Here is a 22,023-nt window from a genome sequence, read left to right as displayed (position 1 = left end):
GAAGTAGATTCAGACATTTGAGTCAAACCCTTTCTCCTCCAACATTCCACCCATACACTATTGCAGAAATGCTGCCTCCTCCACACTTCACATCAACTCTGATGAAGAGTCATCTAATCTCAAAACGTTAGCTTGCTCTCTCTCCATGGATGCTGCCTGACCCTCTGTGATCTTCAGCATTTGTTGTTTTCAGCACAGAGTCCCACCATCTATAGTAGTTTACTCCCTCTTCAGCCCTTCGAAGCTGTCCCATCATTCACTGAGTTGATGACTGATCTGTACCTTGATACTATCCTCTTGCCTTGACTCCTTATCCATTCAGAATCAAAGAGTGTGTTGCTGGAAAAGCACAGCCGGTTAGGCAGCATCCGAGGAGCAGGAGAATCAACTTTTTGAGTCAGGAATGAGGGGGAAGCCCAAGGGGGCTGAGAGATAAATGGGAGGGGTGTGGGGCTGGGGGGTAGGTACCTGGAAATGTGATAGGTAGATGGAGGTGGTGGGTGATGGAGATAGGTCAAAGAAGAAGGTAGAGTGGATAGATGGGAAGGAAGATAGACAGGTCAAGGGTGTGGTGCCGAGTTCATGCCTTATCCATTCATACTCTTGTTTAGCAAAACTCAACCATTCTCAGAGAATACTTAATGATTTAGCATCTTATGCTCCTCGGATGCTGCCTGACCTGCTGTACTTTTCCAGGGTCACACTGTTTGACTCTCTTTCTTCTTGTGTGGAATGGGTTTCACACTCTTCATAAGGAAATGTTTTGTGATCACTTTCCTGAACAGCTTAATTCTGATTGGAAGATGACATTTCCTGGTCCTAGCCTGCCTCATCAGTAGAAAAAAAACTTTTATCTAACCTATCATTTCATTTCTAAACTTTAAAAACTCTAAGCAAATCTTCCCTATACCTTAAACCTTTTTCACAACATAATCCTTGGTCACATTCTGTTGAACACATACCTTTCAATTCACAACCAACTGCTGAAGGAGCAGCGCTCTGAAAGCTAGTGCTTCCAATTAAACCTGTTGGACTATAACCTGGTGTTGTGTGATTTTTAACTTTGTACACCCCAGTCCAACACCGGCATCTCCAAATCATGACTTTCAATTCCCCTTTCACATGAATCTCATAAGCAATGAGTGCTCATGTCTCTCAGTTCCCTATGCTATTTTTAACATGATATTGGATGACATTGCAATGTTGAGGAATTGGAGTGGAAAATCATGTATTGAGCTGGAAATTAACTTGGGCGGCAGCAGAATAGGACCACGGAGAACACATCAGGAGCTCCTCCTGCGATTTCCTGATTGGAAACAGATGAATCTCTACCCAAATACTGCTTGCTGAAAATATCTGCATTTCTCTAGTGCCTTCTTATTTTCTTATTTTCTGTGTCCCATTTTCCAGCTGTCCCTTTACCTGCAAACATTTGCCCCCAATCAGCTTTTGAAAGTTCTTGCCTAATACCATCAAAATTAGCCTTCCTCCAATTTAGAACTTCAACTTTTAGATCTGGTCTATCCTTTTCCATCACTATTTTAAAACTAATAGAATTATTGTCCCTGGCCCCAAAGTGCTCCCCCACTGACACCTCAGTCACCTGCCCTGCCTTATTTCCCATGAGCAGGTCAAGTTTTGTACCTTCTCTAGTAGGTACATGTCTTGTACACACTTAACAAATTCCTCTCCATCTAAACCCTTAACACTATGGCAGTCCCAGACTATGTTTGGAAAGTTAAAATCCCCTACCATAACCACCCTATTATTCTTACAGATAGCAGAGATCTCCTTACAAATTTGTTGCTCAATTTCTCTCTGACTATTAGGGGGTATGTAATACAATCCCAATAAGGTGATCATCCCTTTCTTATTTCTCAGTTCCACCCAAATAACTTCCCTGGATGTATTTCCAGGAATATCCTCCCTCAGCACAGCTGTAATGTTATCCCTTATCAAAAACGTCACTCCCCCTCCTCTCTTGCCTCCCTTTCTATCCTTCCTGTAGCATTTGTATCCTGGAACATTAAGCTGCCAATCCTGCCCATTCCTGAGCCATGTTTCTGGAATTGCTATGATATCCCAGTCCCATGTTCCTAACCATACCATGAGTTCATCTGCCTTCCCTGTTCGGCCTCTTGCATTAAAATAAATGCAGTTTAATTTATCAGTCCTACCTTGTTCTCTGCTTTGTTCCTGCCTTCCCAGACTGACTCGCTTCTTTCTCAACTGTACCAGTCTTGGATTGATTTCTTTCCTCACTATCTCCTTGTGTCCAACCACCTCCTCCCATCCCCACTTTACTAGATTAAATCCTCCTGAGCAGCTCTAGCAAATCTCCCTGCCAGTATGTTAGTCCCATTCCAATTCGGGTGCAATCCGTCCTTCTTGTACAGGTCACTTCTACCCCAGAAGAGATTCCAATTATCCAAAAATGTGAATCCTTTTCCCATGCACCAGCTCTTCATCCACGTATTCATCTGCTCTATCCTCCTATTTCTATCCTCAGTAGTTCACAGCATCAGGAGTAATCCAGATATTACTATTCTCGAAGACCTCCTTTTTAAATTCAAGCCTACCTTGCTATACTCTCCCTTCAGAATCTCAATCCTTTCCCCTTCCTTAGTCATTGGTTCCAACGTGTACAATGACCTCCTGCTGGCCCCTCTCTCCCTTGAGAACATTCTGCACCCTCTCTGAGATATCCTTGATCCTGGCACCAAGGAGGCAACACACAGATCTGATTTTTCGCTGCTGGCCACAGAAATGTGTATCTGTGCCTCGGACTAGAGAGTTACCTAATACAATTGATCTCTTGGAACCTGACGTACTTCTCATCGCGTTAGAGCCTGTCTCGATACCAGAAACCTGGCTGTTCGTGTTATGTTTGCCTGAAAATCTATCACCCCCTACATTTTGCAAAACAGCATACTTGTTTGAAATGGGGATAGCCACAGAAGACTCCTGCACTACCTGCCTACCTCTCTTGCCATTACTCGAGTCAACCCATCAATGTGACTGTATCTGCAACTTTTCTCCCTTCCCATAACTGCCATCCATCACATCCCCTTGCTCTTGTAAATTCCTCATTGCCTCTAAGTGTCTCTCCAACTGATCCATTCGATCTGATAGGATTTGCAACCAATGACATTTATTTCGGATATAATCCTCAGTAACCCGTAAATTCTCCCTAAGCTCCCACATCCGACAAGAAGAGCATATCACTTTATTAAGGGCCATTTTTGCTTCTTCCAATCTATAGACATAGAAAATAGCTCTATCTTATTCCTCTACAAAACACTGCTCCAGGCTAACTTAATACTTATGACTTATATTTTAAAGTTTAATCAAGAGACCCAGCTCAATATAACATATAATCAAGAAATAACCCACTCTACTCACTACTAGAGACTTACTGTAAGGCTACACTTAAAATATCCACTTATCTGTTTCTGTGCTGTGACCCCTCCCAAACAGGTTCTTCCAAGATCAGTTGTGAGTTTCATTGTTTGTTAATTTTCCCAGACACAGTCCGATGTCCAGTGATACATGAATTCAAACAGCAAAGGCAGTAACTGTGCAGGTTCACTCCTGTGTCAGGGAGCAGTGTGGGTTTCTTTCTCTCTCTCTCTCTCTCCTGCACTGATCTCACCATGTGCTTCCTTTGTCTGTTCCTCTCCCTTTTAAAAATGCTGTTGTTTTGACTTTTCTTTCCCAAAGTTCCAAAACAATGCAACAACATATAAAACAGTAATTGCTGCTCCTGGAATTTAAGGAAATCACCTCCAACGCCTAAAATACCTTAAAAAGGAGCAGCCTGTTACAGCCAGAAATTTTTCCCATCCCCCATCTTGCATTACCCAGAATCGGGTGAAAGGAAAGGCTGGTAGGTATAGGGAATGCTGGATGACTAAAGAAATTGAGGGTTTGGTTAAGAAAAAGAAGGAAGCATATGTCAAGGATAGACAGGACAGATCAAGTGAATCCTTAGAAGAGTATAAAGGCATTAGGAGTATACTTAAGAGAGAAATCAGGTGGGCAAAAAAGGGATGTGAGATAGCTTTGGCAAATAGAGTTAATGAGAATACAAAGGGTTTTTACAAATACATTAAGGACAAAAGGGTAACTAGGGAGAGAATAGGGCCCCTTAAAGATCAGCAAGGCTGCCTCTGTGTGGAGCCACAGGATATTGGGGTGAGTATTTTTGCATCAGTATTTTTGCATCAGTGTTTAGCGTGGAAAAGACATGGAAGATAGAGAATGTAGGGAAATAGATGGTGACATCTTAAAAAATATAAATATTGCAGAGAAGGAAGTGCAAAGTCTCTTCCCTTGGGTGGGGGAGTCCAGAACTAGAGGACATAGGTTTCGGGTAATAGGGGAAAGACATAAATGAGATCTAAAGGGCAATTCTTTCACACAGAGGGTGGTACTTGTATGGACTGAGCTACCAGAGGAAGTGGTGGAGAGTAATACAATTGTAACATTTAAAAGGCATCTGGATGAGTATATGATAGGAAGGGTTTGGAGGGATATGGGCCAGGTGCTGGCAGGTGGGACTAGATTGGGTTGGGATATCTGGTTGGTATGGGCGAGTTGGACCGAAGGGTCTGTTTTCATGCTGTACATCTCTATAACTCAATAACTCTATGTGCCATGCAAGTGTCAGCACTGGTTCACTGGTCACACCTTTTGGTTCTGAACCCAGAGGTAATGGCTCATGACCCCATCCCCCTGTAGTGAGCTCAGAATCAAGGCTGACACTCCCAGTGTGGTTCAGATGAGCCATGAGACCAAGACCATTCTCAGGTGGAAAGAAAGGATTCCACACGTTATTGAAAGGAAGGTGGGGTTTAGCCATAAAAACAGAAAGGACTGGGGATGCTATAAATCAGAGATTAAAAATAGGAAAATCTCAGCAGGTCTGGTAGCATCTGTGGAGAGAAAGCAGAGTTAACGTTTCAGGTTGAGTGAGTCTCCCTCAGAGATTTAGCCATGGTGTCCTGGCCAATATTGATCATTCATCCAGAATCTCATCATTGCTGTTAGTGGCTGTCAGTGACATCTTGCTCTGTGAAAATTCTGCTCCTGTGTCCCCTACATTATTACAGTGACTGCATTTCAAATAATACTTCATTATCTGTGAAGTACATGAGTAGGTCTTGAGCTGTTATACCACATTAAATATACAAAGGCAATTGCCTTCTCTCTTTCTCTGTATTTGGTGGTATTTTTATGATTTGTTTTGTGAATTTTTTCTATTGATTATTCATTAAAGATTTCTTTACAACTTGAGAAATGATTTCCTTCAAGTGTCTGCTATTCTCTTTCAGGGTTTAGGTCTATGTCACTCTGGGACTTGGCGATATTTCGAATGAGTTTTCCAGGTGAAATAGTTTGACCACCATTTGCCTGGAATGCATGTTCCCATGGAACTGGACCCTATTCGATGACGTTATGTGATCAGGAAAGATATGGAGAAATGTGTATGCACCCCAAGCTGTACACCAACCAAGGATCAACACAGCAAACATACTCATCCCAGTCAGGATGTGACACTGGGACCTCAAGCCAGGGAATAGAAGAGCTGATGTCAAATGGGATTAAAGAATTATATGTTTAGATTTTGGGCAAGGAAGAAATGAATTAGGTGAGACTACAGAATGGATTATGGAATTCAAAAGCAAAGTGAAGTGATGCTGCCATTGTGTAATGTTACTGGAATAATCAAAGACCTACCATTATGAGGGCACAGGTTCAAACCTCACCATAGCATTTAACGGAACAAAAACTGAATTAATAATTGTGGAACTGTAATGGTTCAGCGATGTCCCTTACAGAAGGTAATCTGCTACGCTGACTTGGATCTGTCTACATGTAACTTCAGTTTCACACTCCGTTATTGCACCAAACCAAGTCAGAAAAGACCAAAAGGAAAGCACCTGACAAAACAAGATATCTGGCATCTACCCAAAGATGACAATGACAAATTCAGCCCAATTCTCCTTACCAAGATCTGGGGGATGGTGCCAAAATCTTTATTCCTCCACGGGACGGCTGACCAACACTGAGGGTGACAATGGTCATAAAATGTACTCTGGTTAGGGGGATTCTAATGTTTATCACAAAGTGTGGACTTGTAACTAACACCAGTGATTGAGCTGGTCGGGTCCTAAAGGACGTTGCTGTTGGACTGTGTCTGTAGCAGATAGTGAGGGAACCAACAAGAGGGAATACCAAGCTTCGCCTTATCCTCACCAATTTGCCTGTAACATATCCATCTGTGTCTTTGAACTGAGGATACACCTTTGCTTTTGAATTCTACACCTCAGTGTCGGGGCATCAGTTAGCTCAGTTGGCTGGATGGTTGGTTTGGGATGCCAACGGTGTGGTCAACAGCAGCAGAACTGTACTCCAATATAATCAGTAACCTCAAACCTCAGCATATTCCCCACTCAACCATTAGCCACAGGCCAAGGGATCAACCCTGGTTCAATGGAAAGTGAGGGAGGGCATGCCAGGAGTAGCACCAGGCATATCTAAAAATGAGATGAAGGTATAACATGACAATATACGAATGCTAAGCAATGGCAGAGCATGCAATTGGCAAAGCTCAGTGACACTACACAAAGGGATGAGATTGAAGGTCTGCAACTCTGACACATCCACAATCATGAATGGCTGTGGAAATTTTTTTAAAATATCCTGAAATTTTAAAAAAATACCTATTCCATTCCTCAATGCTGGGGAAGCCCAGAACATCAGAGATCTGTTCATTGCATGACTTGACCATTGTAGATCCAGTGGCCTCTTGCATTAGGCCTAATATTGGAGCCTGAAGACATACTCCAAGGCATGTCCTGGTAGGCCGCTATAGGGCATGTGATGCAACAAGAGGTAGCTGCAGATACATTAAACCCTGTCACAAGTGACCTGCAGCCACTCATTCCAAATGAAGGGGTGGGCTGGGGGAATGGGGGTTGGTGAGGAAGGCAACTTTTCAACATTGATTCCTACGTCGCCCATTGCGAGAAATTATTTGCACTGGCTGAGGATAAAGAACAAGGACATATCAACTAAAGATTCGAGGAGTCATGGAACATCTTCAAAGAAACCTTTGGAGCTTTTTTCCACAGAGGTCAATTCATGCTCGATAAATGATTAATTTTCAGTCGGTGATTGATGTATTTTTGTTGACCATCGGTATTCGTATTGTGAGTAAATGTGGGAATGTGGGGTTACTTCACAAATCAGCTGTGTCTTATTGAATGGAAATGGAAAGTTGCAGTTGTGTATAATGATTGGATAGACTGGGATGGTCTTCAAGGCTGAGGAGTGATCCATCGAAATGTACACAATATTGAGGGACTTGCATGGTGGGGACAGGGAAGACCTCTGCCATCCCAGTGGAGAGGGCAATACCAAGGGCCCCAGGTTGGAGGCTGGAAGCATTAGAGGTAATGTGAGGAAAATAGTTTTCACCCAGAGGGCGATGGGTTTCTGGAATCCACTGCCCAGTTTGGTGGTGGAAGCAGAGATCCTCAACGTGTTTAAAAGGGCACTTGGATCTGCCCCTGAAACACTATAACCAGCAAAGCTACAGACCAGGTGCTGGGAGATGGGACAAGAATGTGCAGCTCATTTCCGTTTGCAGCTGTTATAGCCAGGATGGGCCGAATGGTGACTTGCTGTGCTGTAACCTTTTCTCTGGTTCTAATGGTGTAACTGGACTGAGAGACTCCGTGGTGTCCTTTAGTTCCTGCATTCCCCTTCATGGTGCATCAGAAGACTTTCCCCCTACACCCCCTCTTTTTTGTAGGTGTCCAATCATTTCCCATTTGCACCATTTTTGGGCAGGTATCTTTATTTCCTGGCCTTTGCCCCATTCCCTTTCATTAAATCTTTGTGAATTTGTCAGGAAGGGTTGTTTTGAATGCAACATTTTAACAAATTGTTGGAAGTCTACAGGCCCCACACCATCAATCTAACCCTGTGTTTCTCTCTACCTTCGGAATCTTTAATCATGTTCTACTTTTCAGCCAGCAGTAATATCTAATATTATCAGATTCCTGTTGCTTTTTTAAACACACTATTTCTCGACGCCTCAGGAGCATTCTTGTATTTATTGGATTCCAAAATTGATTCTCTATCATACGTCCAATGATGTATCGCTGACTGGGAATTTCTTCCCAAAACCAATTACAAACTGTCTTACTTGAGGAGTTTGCAATTCTGCAATGTTTAATGACTCTCGGAGATACAATTTCTCATCTGTGACTGGAACACAGGCAGTACGAGAGCCAGCCAGCTCTCATTGATTGTGGAAAGCGTCTGTTAGATAGTAGCTCCAAGATGGTGGTGGGAGTGGGCGGGGGATGGCAGGAGGGGGATCCTCCTTCCCTGTCTGAATGCCTATCATTCAGGGAACACTGAATAAAGCCCATGGATGTGCCCTTTTGTGCATTGGCCCTGATAATTGAGCTGTCTACCAAGTCTCTGCTCAGGATCCAGGGTGAGAATCAAACTGGGGAACCTGAAGGAGGAGGGATGGACTTAAATACATTAATGTTCCTCCATCCATTTGTCTGTTAGAAATATGCCCCTCCCATCACTGAGCCTGCTATAAAAGCAGCTACACCACAGTTTTTGCTGTTAGTTACTGGCTGTCTGGGTGAATTTACTGGATTCCCTTCCATCCACCATTTGGATCTGAGCTTTCTGTTGCAGGTTATCACCTCGCTCAGCCCTGGAAAAGAAGGAAAATTGGATTTTATTTATAGGACCACTCGACAGGATTGAACAGTGAGTACTATTTTAGGTTTATTTCGACATTTTTCTTTGCCTCAGTGTGCAGGAGAGTCTCCCCTCTCTGTTGGCCTTTATGTCTCTTTCTGGATCTTTCTTCCCAAAAAAGGCTCCTCTGGAGCGAATTGGGTGGGATATAGGTTTCATCCGCACGTGCTCCAAGTGAGCTAACCGGTCCTCGATGATATTATTGTGTTAAGAAGGTGGGGGGATATCATCAAGGTTTACCCAGTGAGGTTCTCGACAGGTTTGAGCTGATTGAAATGAAACGAGGTGGGATTTGTGTCGAGCTGGGTCAGGGTCCAAGTGTTGGAAAAGGATTGCTAGCTGATTTGGGCTCATTCCCTGCATCGAGAAGCCAGGGTGGATCGAGCCTCGTGCCTTATTTTCTTCAGCAAATGTATTTGCAGCTCCTGACCGCGCCCGGAGCTCTTTCCAATCTCGTGCTTTGCTCACACTTCACTCAAGGCACTGCAGCCTGACCGGCAAAGGGGTTTAATCAGGACAGAAAATCAGAAGTCTGAATAATGTGGTCAAAGCAAGAAATACCTTGTTTCTCAAGAAAATCCTTGTCTGGGTTTGAAATCTAGTTGGAGGGTTTTTTTTCGACAGGGAGTGAAAGATTTCCCACTTTTTAGTCCCTGACAGAAAACTCCACAGCACTTGAACTTTAGAAGGGAATAATTGCCTGATTATATTCAGAAGAAAGACCTTAATTCAAAATGTGTTTTTGAGTGGGAGAAAGAGCCCCCCTTCACCCAACTGCCCTTCAGGGAGAAAAGCCCAACTGTTCCAATGAGAGTTTATTATCAGCAAACAACATTTATTGAGGTTCATCTGCAATCTTCATTTTTAAATGAGAAAAGTGAGGTTTTTGTTTAAAAGAGAGACATCTTAAAACTTGGATAACTTATTTTTAAGGGCAGTATCTATCCAACAAATTTATTTCTCAAAGAATTTCACTTCCAACATCTCGTTTCCAAGAATGATTCGAGAGAGAGAATGAACAGGCATTTGGTCAAAAGCAGACTTTGAAACTTTCCTGTTTCTGAGCTTTATTCGACATAAAGTCAGACTGAAAGAGAGAGAGAGAGAGAGAGACAAAGAGGCACAGAGTGGAAGTAAAATGTCTGACCATTAAAGTTTTGTTCTGAATGCTTGAGCAGTATCAATACCAGCTTTATTTGTAAGTTGAAAGCAGCCCACATCATTTTATTTTGAGGAGAACTTCCACTGAATGCTGGTTATGAGATAGGAAAGGGTTTATTCTTAGATCTTTTTGTGTGTGTGTGTTTATGTGTGTGTGTATGTGTATGTGTGGAAATCAGCCCCTCAAATCCGCATGATGTAGGGAAATCAGGACATCTGGGCGCGGCTGGCTTTCTGAGAGAGAAATCTGGCTCCTGATTTCTGTTTGTCCCAGTCAGAAATCATGATTCTGATTTCAACTTAGAATTCTCAAGCCTGAGTTTAATTGTCAGAGTGACAAATGAGAACATTGAAATTATACAGTGAGGAACAGTATTCAGCCATTACGCAGCCAATAAAGGAGAAGGATAGACAGTGTGTGAGAGAGGGGAAGGAAAAAGGAGGTAGTGAGGGAGAAAGAGACAGAGGGATTTGGAGAGAAGGAGATGGTAAGGGTGATAGATACAGGGAGTGATAAAGAAGGAGAAAGACAGATATAGGGACAGAAAGGATGGGGGAGAGGGAGGAGGAGAACTACAAAAGGCAGACAAATGGAGAAAAAGGAAGGAGAGAGGCAAAGGGGGTTAATGCACAGGAAAAGAGGGAGAAGCAGAGATAAGAGACAAGGTGAGAGGGTGAAGGAGAGGATGAGAGAATACTAGAAGGAAGAAAGCAATGGAAAAAAGAAGGGGGAAGAGAGGGAAGGGAAGGGAATGGAATGGAGGAGAAGGGTTTGAAGGAGTGGGAGGATAAATCTGATTAAATGCCTCATCTTATTCACAAAATGTGAAGAAAACACTACTTTTCTGAGATTAAATTAAAATGTGTTGTAAATCAAAAGGTAATGCAATGAAACAGCAGTAGTCAGAACATATTGCAATTGTTCTGGATCTGTTATTAGCAGAGTTTATTATACTCTCCTTCAGTTACTCAGATTGTATTGAACATGTTGATTTTGCCAGCGAGAATGTTGATTGAAAATAGTGCGATTCACTTCAGACACGTATTGTAAGGATTGGAGAAGGACTGGCCAGTGGTGGCGTGTTGCAGTCGACTCTCACTGACTCTGTGTGTGTGTGTGCTCTGAAAGTGCAGGCAGTCTGTGCTGCTGGTGAGCTTTAGTACTGCACTCTGGGCGACGGTACATTTCTAGTTATTGCACCGTGGTCAATTTATTAACTATGCTCTGAATTAGACCAGGAAAGGAGAGGATTACATGATTTCACCACATTTGCTGAGACTGTTTCATGTTAAAAAGGATCCTTTGATTTTGTGTGTCGAAAGGAAGCTTCGAATTGATTGTTGAAGCTGGTTTGCTGTGACATTCCATTTCCCTCCAGATTATGCTTTGACATGCGCAGATATCAAATTGTTGAGTTCATAGTCACGCCTCCTGGAAACTCCAGTCAGACCAGTGAAAAGATCATTGCATTTGAGAACAAGGCCAGAGTAGGGACCAAGGATAGTTATTAATAGATTGATGAAGGAACTCAGAAGAAGTCAGACAGTAGTGAGGCAGTGCAAATCATAGCCGCAGAGATAAATGACACAAGTTCAGAGAAAGCTGGATAAACACGTGGGGGAGAAAGGAATAGAAGGATATGCAGATCGGGAGGGGCAGCAGGGAGATGAGAGGCTCATGTTCCATAAACACCAGTATGGGTCAGTTGTGCTCAATGCCCTGTCTCACGATGGTTGCTCTATTTCATTGTGTGTGAGAGAGCAACTTATCAACACTCCTTCAGCTGCACCTCCCAAACCCATGACCTGGAACATTCTGAAGCACAAGGGCAGCACAGATACATGAGAACACCACCCCCTGCAAGTTCCCCTCCAAGCCACTCACCATCCTGACTTGGAAATATATCACCGTTCCTTCAGTGCCGCTGGGTCAAAGTCCTGGAATTCCCGCCCTAAGGGCATTGTGGCTCCACCCACAGCAGGTGGACAGCAGCGACTGCCATCCCAACTACCTTTCCCCTAGCTCCAACCCCTCCCTCTATTTATCTCTCAGTCCCCTTCCTCCTTTCCAGACCTGATGAAGGGTCCTGCTAGAAACATCAGCTGTCCTGCTCCTCGGATGCTGCTTGACCTGCTGTGCTTTCTCCAGCACCATACTTTATCAACAGTTATTCAAGAAAGCAGCTAACGACCACCTTCTCAAGGGGAAACGAGGGATGAGCAATAAATGCTGACCTTGGTCGTAATATTTTCTAATTATAACCATCAATATATATTTATAATAGTGCCTGTAAAGTATTGGAACAAAGTGCTTCACAGGGATGTTATAAAGACAACATCTGACACTAAGCCATAAAGGAATACATTAGGTCAAATGTTGTTTCATTCAGATAGAAGGATTTAAGGAATGTTGTGAAGGAGGAAAGTGAGGTGGAGTGACTTATTGAGGGAATGTCCTAGTGGTATTAGCACTGCTTTGTTAATCCAGAAACCCAGGTAATGTTCTGGGGACTCGGATTTAAATCCTGGCATAGAGGAACACAGCAAGCCAGGCCTCATCAGGAGGTGGATAAGTCAATGTTTTGGATGTAACCCTTCATGAGCCGTGAAGAAAGGTTACACCCGAAACATTGACTTCTCAACCTCCTGGTGCTGCCTGGCTTGCTGTGTTCTTCCAGTCTGTTGCCTATCTACCTTGGATTCCAGCATCTGCAGTTTCTTTGTCTCTTAAATCCTGACACAGCAGATAGTAGAATTTGAATTCAATAAAAATCTGATGAGTCTATTGTCAGGACAAACCCATCTGATTTGCTAATGTCCTTTCGGGAAGGGATTTGCCGTCCTTACCTGGTTTGGTCCACATGTGACTCCAGACCCCCAGCAATGGGGTTGACTCTGAACTGCCTTCTGGGCAATTAAGGATGGGCAATAAATGCTGGTCAGTGATGCCTTCATCCTGTGAATGAATAAAACCAAGCTTGGTGCCTGGCTAACTGAAGGCACAGCCAGCAATGGAGGAGCGACTATAATCAAAGTTACTTAAGAGGCCAGAATCAGAGGAGTGCAGAGATGATGGGTGGCAGGGGAAATGTGTATAGCTGGAGGAGATTCCAGGTTAGGGAAGGGGCAGGAGAGTGTTCGAGAGCTATCATGTTCACATCTTAGACAAGACATTATTTTATCCATTTTGATTTTATATTAGAAGCTGCAGTGTTGAATGGTAATATTGTCCCTCTGGTGTTAACCTTGAGTGACAGGGGAGTTTAACGAGATGGGGTAAGTGGTCAGCCATGATCAGAATAGCTTCTGTTCCTATTTGGGGCATTTTCCTTATGGTCACTGCATGAATTGTGAAATGCTACGTTTGGTTGTGAAAGATACAATTCTGTCCTGCACCTTCTAACGTTGTTCTTTCTCTATTTTAAAGCTAAATAATTTTGTTTGCCTCTGTTTCAGTGAGACATTCTTGCTGATATACAGTAACAGACTGATTGAGGAGGAATGATCTCTCTGTTCCTGTTCAATAAGAGACATTGAGCCCACTCACACAGCATCGCTTTCTACTGTCCTAGTGCAAAATTGCAGCTTCAGCCCCTGACACATTTGTCTGTTGGTGATTGCCCATTTTGGTCAATTAGAATGACTCTGAGTCAGGAGACTCTGGTTTCAATTTGTCACCCAGATTCTTTGTGCAGCTTTAATGAGGGAGTACTCTGTAGGATCCAGAGATGATAAAATGCTGCTCATTGACCAGCTGGGTAAGGGGGGGATTTGGGATGTTGGAACAGCGAGACAGCTCAAAGAGGTCAGATGTCGAGGGTGGATGAATTTTGCTTGAGTTACGTTGATGTTAAATGATTTATCAGTCGAGGAACTGCTTTAATTGAATTTGGAATAAATGATCATTTTTCTTCTAAAGGTCAAAGAAACATGAAAAAACAAAATGCATTTATTGCACAGTTTGATGAAATTTTGTACGTCTGCAAGATACCTAACTATAAAAGATACAGACCATTAGAAGCAAATTTTTTGAGTGGCCAGTAATTTCAAGGAATTACAGAGTTCAAACTGACTGAATACAGGGCTCTGTCATTAATCAGCTTTTCTCTTTTCATTCCTGTGACCCTACAGAGCGGCCATGACAACACTCAGTTGTGAATCATATGAAAAGAAGTTCAAAGATGTCACTTTGCCTCCTTTTGTGAGTGGGATGTCTTCCATTGTGTCCTTCGTTAACTCCGCTGTCACCTTTGGTGATAAGGAGCTGGAGGAGTCGGAAATTGGGAAGGTGAAGGTGGATATCGAGTTGGCCAACAGGGAGATGAGGAGGGCTGAGAAAGTGGCTAAGGATGTGATCGACTCGATGACAGCCGAGACCCTGCAGCTGGCGGACGACTTTGACAAGGCCCAGAGGGAGAGGAAGGAGCAGGAGGAAAGCCTCTGGATCAAGAAAGATGAGCTGATCATCCTGGAGAGTCGCAGGTACCAGGCCAATGATCAGCTTCAAGCTGCCAGATCATCTCTGCAACACATGGAGACTGCCCTGAACAGTGCAGAGGCCAGGAAAGGAGATAAAATCACCGGAAGGGACATGGGAATTGGTTTAATATTCCTTGCTCCATGTGTAGGTAAGAGGTGCTCAATATTCAAGAATTCAGCATATCCACAGGTTTAAAAGGAATTGAAGATTGAAGGAATAGCAAGCTGTTTAACAGGGAGTGCCCCAGAAATGTTCAACGAGTTAGAAATAGATTCACCTCACAACGTCCATCACGATGTCTCTAAAGGTTCAGAAAGATTAAAAGGATGAAGAAGGATCTCAGAAATAGCTATTTGACTTGTACAGAATATTTGCAATGTCTAGTCCAAGGCCTTGACTAACATCTCAGGTGGATAACAAGGATAGCCACTCTGAAAAAGGTCAGGAGAACTCTCTCTAGTGATCTTTGTTCCTCTAATGTCAAAGATTCTCAAATCCACAATCTCCACTCTCTAAAAGAGAAAGGGTGGCTAGTTGATACCTCACCATTGCCAAATCCCAAATTTAGGCATGCTGTCCTTTGGTTATGATGTTAATCTGAGGTCACTGGTCCTTGGTGCAGAGGGCTTTTTGATTGTTTTTATTTAAACAGTTTGGACAATATCTCTGCAACAGGTTTGACTTGAATGTGAACCTCTGGCCAAAAGTTAGGGACATTACCACTGCAACCACAGGTGGCAGAGTGCTCACACAGCAATTATTCCTTGTACTTTCTTTCAATTCTCTTCAGTTAAAGCTGACCTCCCCTAGCTCCACTCAACAGCTTTTCATGTTCTATATAAGTAACCCCTCTACAGACTGACTTGATTTACCTCTTATTCAGATGCATGCTTCCTGCTTACACCCCCTTCCAACTAACTAGCCATTAACATGGAGAAGGACTAAAGTGAATACCCTTTTGATGTGGACGATCACTCACTGTCCATCAACATGTAGTTCTCAGCAGGAAACTTTTGTCAAGATCAACTGAAAGACAAAAAAGTCAGACTTTAGGTTAAAAGTTTCTAAGGAGAGGTACAAGAGAATCAGTTTATAATCAGGCAGGACAAGTCAGACATTATAGGGAGGATCATCCTCTGGGACTACAATCACGAAGGTAATTTACAGTCTCTTACACCATCTCCATTCCATGAAAATCCAGTGAGGTGATGGCCTGGTGGTGTTCTTGCTGGCCTGTTAATCCAGGGACCCAGGTAATGTTCCGGGAACCTGGGTTCAAATCCTGTCAGGGCAGACAGTGGAATTTGAATTCAATTAAAATCTGGAATTAGGAGTCAAATAATGACTACGAAACCATTGCTGATTGTCAGGAAAAGCCCATCTGGTCCACTAATGCCCCTAAGGGGCAACTTTTTCACACAAAGGGTGGTGTGTGTATGGAATGAGCTGCCAGAGGATGTGGTGGAGGCTGGTACAATTGCAACATTTAAGAGGCATTTGGATGGGTATATGAATAGGAAGGGTTTGGAGGGATATGGGCTGGGTGCTGGTAGGTGGGACTAAATTGGGTTGGGATATCTGGTCGGCATGGACAGGTTGGACCGAAGGGTTTGTTTCCATGCTGTACATCTCTATGACTCTATGACTCTAAGTGGTGTCCTTAGTTAAAGACACATGTCCTTTAAGGAAGGAAATCTGCCATCCTTACCTGGTCTGGCCAACATGTGACTCCAGACCCACAGCAATGTGGTTAAGTCTTAACTGCCCTGTGGACAGTTAGGGATGGGCAATAAATGCTGACCTAACCAGTGATGCCCTCATCCAGTGAATGAATAAAAAATATTCCTGTATTTAGAAGACATAACATGATGGAACACAGTTCTCCCTCATTCATTTCATATCTTATTTTCATCTTCCAGGGATTCCAATGACTGTCAACTACAACAAGGAACTAAATACCACAAAAAAGCTGGTGAAGACCGTGGATGGTGAAATCAATCGTCTCCGAGCTGAAGTCAAGCAGAGAGAAGACGAGATGCATACATACAACAGTCAGATCCCAGAGAAAAGCAAAGAAATTGAGAGATTGAAAGAGAGCTTGGCCCGCAAAGAGAGAGAGGTGGAAAAGCTGCAGAGAGCATTTGGGCTGTTGGCTGACACCAAGTGCAAATTGAAGTATTGCTACAACTATCTGTACAGTCTCCAGGGGGCTGTGGAAGTGTTGTACAACTCCTGCCAGGACTTGTACAGTCTGGATCCAATCATGCCCATTATAGAGGAAACATTGAAAACCATACAGCAGCAGAACTCCCACAATGAGCTACTAGCCTACGATGAAGAAGTCCAGAAAAAGGTCAAAGAGTTGAAAAGGATCCAGTATCGAATGAACATGAAGTAGAGGAGAGTCCTCCCTATGACAAACAGACTGTCGCTTATTGAGGAATGGATGTGGAATAGCAAAGGAGGCTAAATCAAGGAAGGAGATGAGGGGAAATTTTCTTATTCACTGAGTTCTTGAAGATGAAACATATTGCTGACAGGATGGTGGGAGCGGGTTCGTCACATTGAACAGGGAATTAGGTAAATCTTTAAAAGGAACAGCTTGCAAGATTATAGGAAAGGAGCAGGACAGTGGGATTAATCCAATAGCTCTTCCAAACAGCCAGCACAGGCAAAATGAGCTGAATGGCTCTTTTTTATTGTGAAATGTCATGGTTCTATGAAGCAGGTTGGTGTAATCAGTCTAAAGATCGTATGAGGAAAGGCTGAGGCACTTGGGGTTGTTTTCATTGGAGAAAAGAAGGTTTAGGGGTGATTTGATAGAGGTGTACAAGATGATTAGGGGTTTAGATAGGGTCGACAGTGAGAATCTTTTTCCACGTATGGAGTCAGCTATTACAAGGGGGCATAGTTTTAAATTAAGGGGGCGTAGGTATAGGACAGATGTTAGGGGTAGGTTCTTTACTCAGCGAGTCGTGAGTACGTGGAATGCCCTGCCAGTAGCAATGGTGGACTCTCCCTCATTATGGGCATTTAAGCGGGCATTGGATAGGCATATGGAGGATAGTGGGCTAGTGTAGGTTAGGTGGGCTTGGATCGGCGCAACATCGAGGGCCGAAGGGCCTGTACTGCGCTGTATTCTTCTATGTTCTATGTTCTATGTTCTATGTCTGACGCTGAGTCCAATTTGAAAATGCAGTGACGAAAGCCTCTGTTGGACTGTGTGAGGGGGAATGTCCATGAATGGGGTTCAGCAGGTAGCTATTGGATCAGGCAAGAGGCCCACAGTTTAACAACTCTCCCTCCTTCAGAACTAAAAAGAGTCATACCAGACTCGAAACATTAACCTGCTTCTCTCTGTTCAGATTACATTCCACCCTGAGCCATATTGAAACTTAATTGGTTAAATTCATCAGGTTTGTGGCTGATGAGAAAGGACGAGGCGAGGTTCCTAATGGATGTCCATTGGAGATTTCCCAGAAGGACAATGTGCTGGTCCTGTCTGCTCAGCTCTACCCATCATTCCAGATCTCTGAATCCCAATGAGAGGGGACTCCGTGAAACTGGACAGAGGGCAATAGATGAAGCAATGATCATCTCTCAGGGCCAGTACAGGGACAATGGTTCAGGAGAAGACCATTCAGCCCCTCAAGCCTGTTCCATTGCCATTCAATCCCATTGAGGTTGAGCGGTATCTCAAATCCATTTTCCCACTTTTTCATTCCATTTCTCATCCCTAGCAAAAACCAATTGATCCCAGTCCTGAAAACTCCCTATCTTTTTGGGAATGGAATTCCAGATTTTCCCTCTCCCTGAACAGTCTGACTCACATATTAAGGTTCTGTTTCTATCAGACATAGCAGTTTCTCAATGTCTGTCCTGTCCAAATATGATTAGGTCATTCTCCAATTGTTTAAATTCAAGGGAATGGAGGCTGGCTTGTAAAACCTTTCCCCCCCTCATTTAACCTTTTAAATCTCAGTATGACTGGTGAATCTGCACTGAAATCCCTGCTTCCTGAACTGAACGCAGTGTGACAATGGGAGCTGACCAAAGCTTTGTACATCTTTAAAGTAGTTCTAATGAATCCTGAGAGAAACTGAGCAAACCCCAACTCAGATTCCAAATGGACCAGAGCTGAGGGAAGATTGAGGAGGCTGAGTTGGGTTCCAAGATTAGCAGATACCTTTGTGTGCTGATTAAAGGAATACTGAGGAACATTGAGTAAACAGGAGGGTGGGGAGGTGGGCAGAGAATGCAGGAGGGAAAAGGGGCTCATGGGAGCACCAATGCCTCCTGGGAATTCTTGAATTGACGTGACTCAACGGCTTTGCTCAATTGTCACCTTCATTAATTCCCTTGGAATCATTGAGGATTAGTCAAACAGCAATTTGATAAAGTTTACAGACTTTAATTAGACACAGGAATCACTGCTGGCAAATGTAACCTGAGACAAACGAGAGCAAACTTAATTTTACTGTTCCAATGAACCATGGCCACTGATTGTTGAGAGATAGCCTCCTTTTTTATTCTTCTCCAACTTCAATATGAATTTCATGTGTAGAACCAGCTATTTTCATTACATTTTAGTTTGTCATATTCAGAACAAAAATCATGATCATGATGAATGACATTCTCAAGCTACATATCTAAATGAATATAATCTTGATACGTAATGAATCTTTGGACTATTGTAATTGTCTGTTATTATTGGAATGGGTTTGTGGAGACCTGTCTTAATTCTCCAGAGTTAATTATTGTGCATTTTTGGGATGATTGACTTGCAACAATTTGAAAAATGTGCTTGTAGCCTCTCTTCTTCCTGTGGGAAGGGTCTTGAACTTGAGTTGTTGTCTCCCTGTGGGGGTGGGGGAAAGGAGGAGCAGTTCCTGGTGAACTGATTATTTATAATGTGATTGAATGGGAAAGAATGGTAAAACTGATCCCTGGCTGCTGTTGGCTTGTGGTGTAGCACATTGGGCACTTCATCCATTTCCCAGTCCCAGTTTTAACTGATCGCAATCTCCCAAAATGAAGCCCAAAATGAGCTGGGTTTCTAGTGGAATAGGAGTCAGGGGTTTAACATGGTGGCAGCATAATACCGACAGTGTCCAGGCTAATTTCAGCACCCTCACCATCTCGGCGATAGACCTCCTGATCACATATTCCATTGCTGCTTGTGGGAACTTTCTGTGCAGTTGTTAGTTGCTGTCTTTCCCTGATACACAACAGTGACTACAATTTAAAGCTGCTTCCTGTCCATAAAGTGTTTTGAGGCTTTGACAGACTCTAAAGAAGTTCAAGCTCATTCTTTGAGGCAAAGAGTTGGGATGACAGAGCTGAGCAAGCAGATCCAAGCCCCTGAGCATGGGATCAGCAGAAAGAGTAAATGCAATGAGAGGATTGTCCAATAACATTTAAACAATAGTATTGATTTCTCAGCTTTCATTGCTCTGCCATTGGTGGTCATGTTTTCAGCTGCCTCGGCCTCAGTTCCGGAACTTGCTCTCTCGCTCTGTCTGTCTCGCTACCTCTTAATCTTTCTTTGAGATGTTTCTTAAATCTACCTCTTTAGGTAAACATTGACTCTGTGCCCTCATGTGACCTGATGTCAAGTTTTGTTCAATAATATCACTGAGAAGCATCAAATGATGGTTTTACTCTGTTAATGGCGATAACCAAATGAAACTTGTTGTTACTTTGCTTATTCAATGGCATCAACCATTTAAAGTCATGTGTGTTGGAATGGGGACTGTTTGGAAGATATTTTCTCAGTTCACCCTGATTGGTTCACACTTAGAGAATGATTTTACTTTGACTAGTTCTGTGACTGATCACAGCCAAAGATTCCTGACAAGAAGGTCCTGGTTTCAGTGAATCATTTTTACAACAGCTCATCCTGAAATTGAGTGAGCCTGTAAAATAATTGTATTTTTATTGAAATGTGCAGACGGTTTCCAGAGAAGTTTGTTGGTTACATGTATTGGAATATAAGAGAATTTATCTATTTTTGATGACAGATTAATTTGTGTAACTGAAGATTGTTGGTGTACTGTATTGACAAGGTGCTGTGGGTGGTACTCCAGCCTCTGCATTCAATGCCCACTGTCTATGTGCCAATAAAGGGCACAGGCAACAAACGAGGATGTGGAGAACTCAGAAACACTTGCTCTGAATGTCTCAGTAAACATTACTGGTGCTGGCCCAAGACCCAGGATCCTCTGGGTTGGTGGTTCAAATCCCCACCAAGGCAAGTTGGGAAACTGAATTGGTACAACTGGAGGGTCTGGAAATTGATGATCAAAACTTGTTGATTGTTGTATAAACCCGACAGACTCCTAAAGGTCAGGAGTTGGGGTTAACATGGTGGCAGCATAATACCGACAGTGTCCAGGCTAATTTCAGCACCCTCACCACCTCGGCGATATACCTCCTGATCACATTTTCCATTGTTGCTTGTGCCAACACTTATCCCACAACCATATGACGGCAGCAGATTGTCTGATTGCCATCAGATTGCTGTTTGTGGGGTCCTGCTGTGCACAATTTTCGACTGTATTTCCCACAAGGTACTTCACTCATGTCTGAAACACTTCGGAACATCCTGAGGGTGAGAGGGGCCACTCAGTTGAGAATACAATTGAGGAGCTAAATTCACAAGAATGAAAGAGGGCTGGATTGCAGAGGGATTTCTGCAGTGTACAACGGTTAAGGAGAAAATGATGTCTTAATAAATGGTTTGTATTTGACTTCTCAATGATGTTTTCACATTGCATCTATTAGTAGAATGAGAACTGAATTTCTATCCCAGGTAACTGTACCTTAGATAACATTTCATATAAAGAAACCCTGGACCAATTGTCAGTGTCGTGTAGTTAATCGTAAGTTTGACATCGTGAAGCTGGGGTTCGGTGGAAAGGGCAGTCCCTCTGTATTGGAGGTTTGTGGCCTCTGCCCAATTCAGAGGCACCAGTGCAGTCCTGAGGGAACCCTGCACTGTCAGAGGAAGCTGTCTTTCAGAGACAATGTTGAACTGATGTCATGTTCACTCTCACAGTCACTGCTTGAAGAGGAGCAGGGATGTCCTCCCCATGTCATTGGAGTCATAGAGGTTTACAGCATGGAAACAGGCCCTTTGGCCCAACATGTCCATGCCGCCCAGTTTTCACAATTAAACTAGTCCCGTTTGCCTGCATTTGGTCCATTTCCCTCCATACCTATCTCATTCATGTACCTGTCTAAATATTTCTTAAATGACAAAATTGTACTCATTTCCAATCACGTTCCTGATGAAGAGTTTATGCTTGAACCATTGACTCTCCTGCTCCTCAGATGCTGCCTGACCAGCTGTGCTTTTCCAGCGTCACATGTTTTGATACTACCTCTGGCAGTTTGTTCCAGACACTCACCACCATCTGTGTGAAACAATTACCCCTCCGGACCCTTCTGTATCTCTCCCCTCTCACCTTAAACCTATGCCCTCTAGTTTTAGACTCCCCCACCCTGGGGAGAAGCTTATCTATGCCTCTCACGATTTTATAGACCTCTACAAGGTCAGCCTACTACAGAAAGGATCTTATTAAACTAGA

The 22,023-nt window shown here is 43.2% G+C and overlaps 1 protein-coding gene across 1 annotated transcript; it reads left to right on the top strand.

The window, feature by feature from the left end:
- Nucleotides 1-8,651: 8,651 nt before the first annotated feature.
- LOC122553194 (uncharacterized) lies at nucleotides 8,652-21,293 on the top strand. Its single transcript, XM_043696791.2, has 3 exons — nucleotides 8,652-8,802; nucleotides 14,086-14,582; nucleotides 16,354-21,293. The coding sequence occupies exons 2-3, from the start codon at nucleotides 14,093-14,095 to the stop codon at nucleotides 16,830-16,832; spliced, it is 969 nt and encodes a 322-aa protein (XP_043552726.1). The 5' UTR covers nucleotides 8,652-8,802; nucleotides 14,086-14,092; the 3' UTR covers nucleotides 16,833-21,293.
- The last annotated feature ends 730 nt before the right edge of the window (nucleotides 21,294-22,023 follow it).

This window comes from Chiloscyllium plagiosum, unplaced genomic scaffold (genome assembly GCF_037043375.1).
Source record: "Chiloscyllium plagiosum isolate Xiang-an unplaced genomic scaffold, Cpla_swu_hap1 HiC_scaffold_10, whole genome shotgun sequence".
NCBI lineage: Eukaryota > Metazoa > Chordata > Chondrichthyes > Orectolobiformes > Hemiscylliidae > Chiloscyllium > Chiloscyllium plagiosum.
This window is presented reverse-complemented; position numbering and strand designations above follow the sequence as displayed.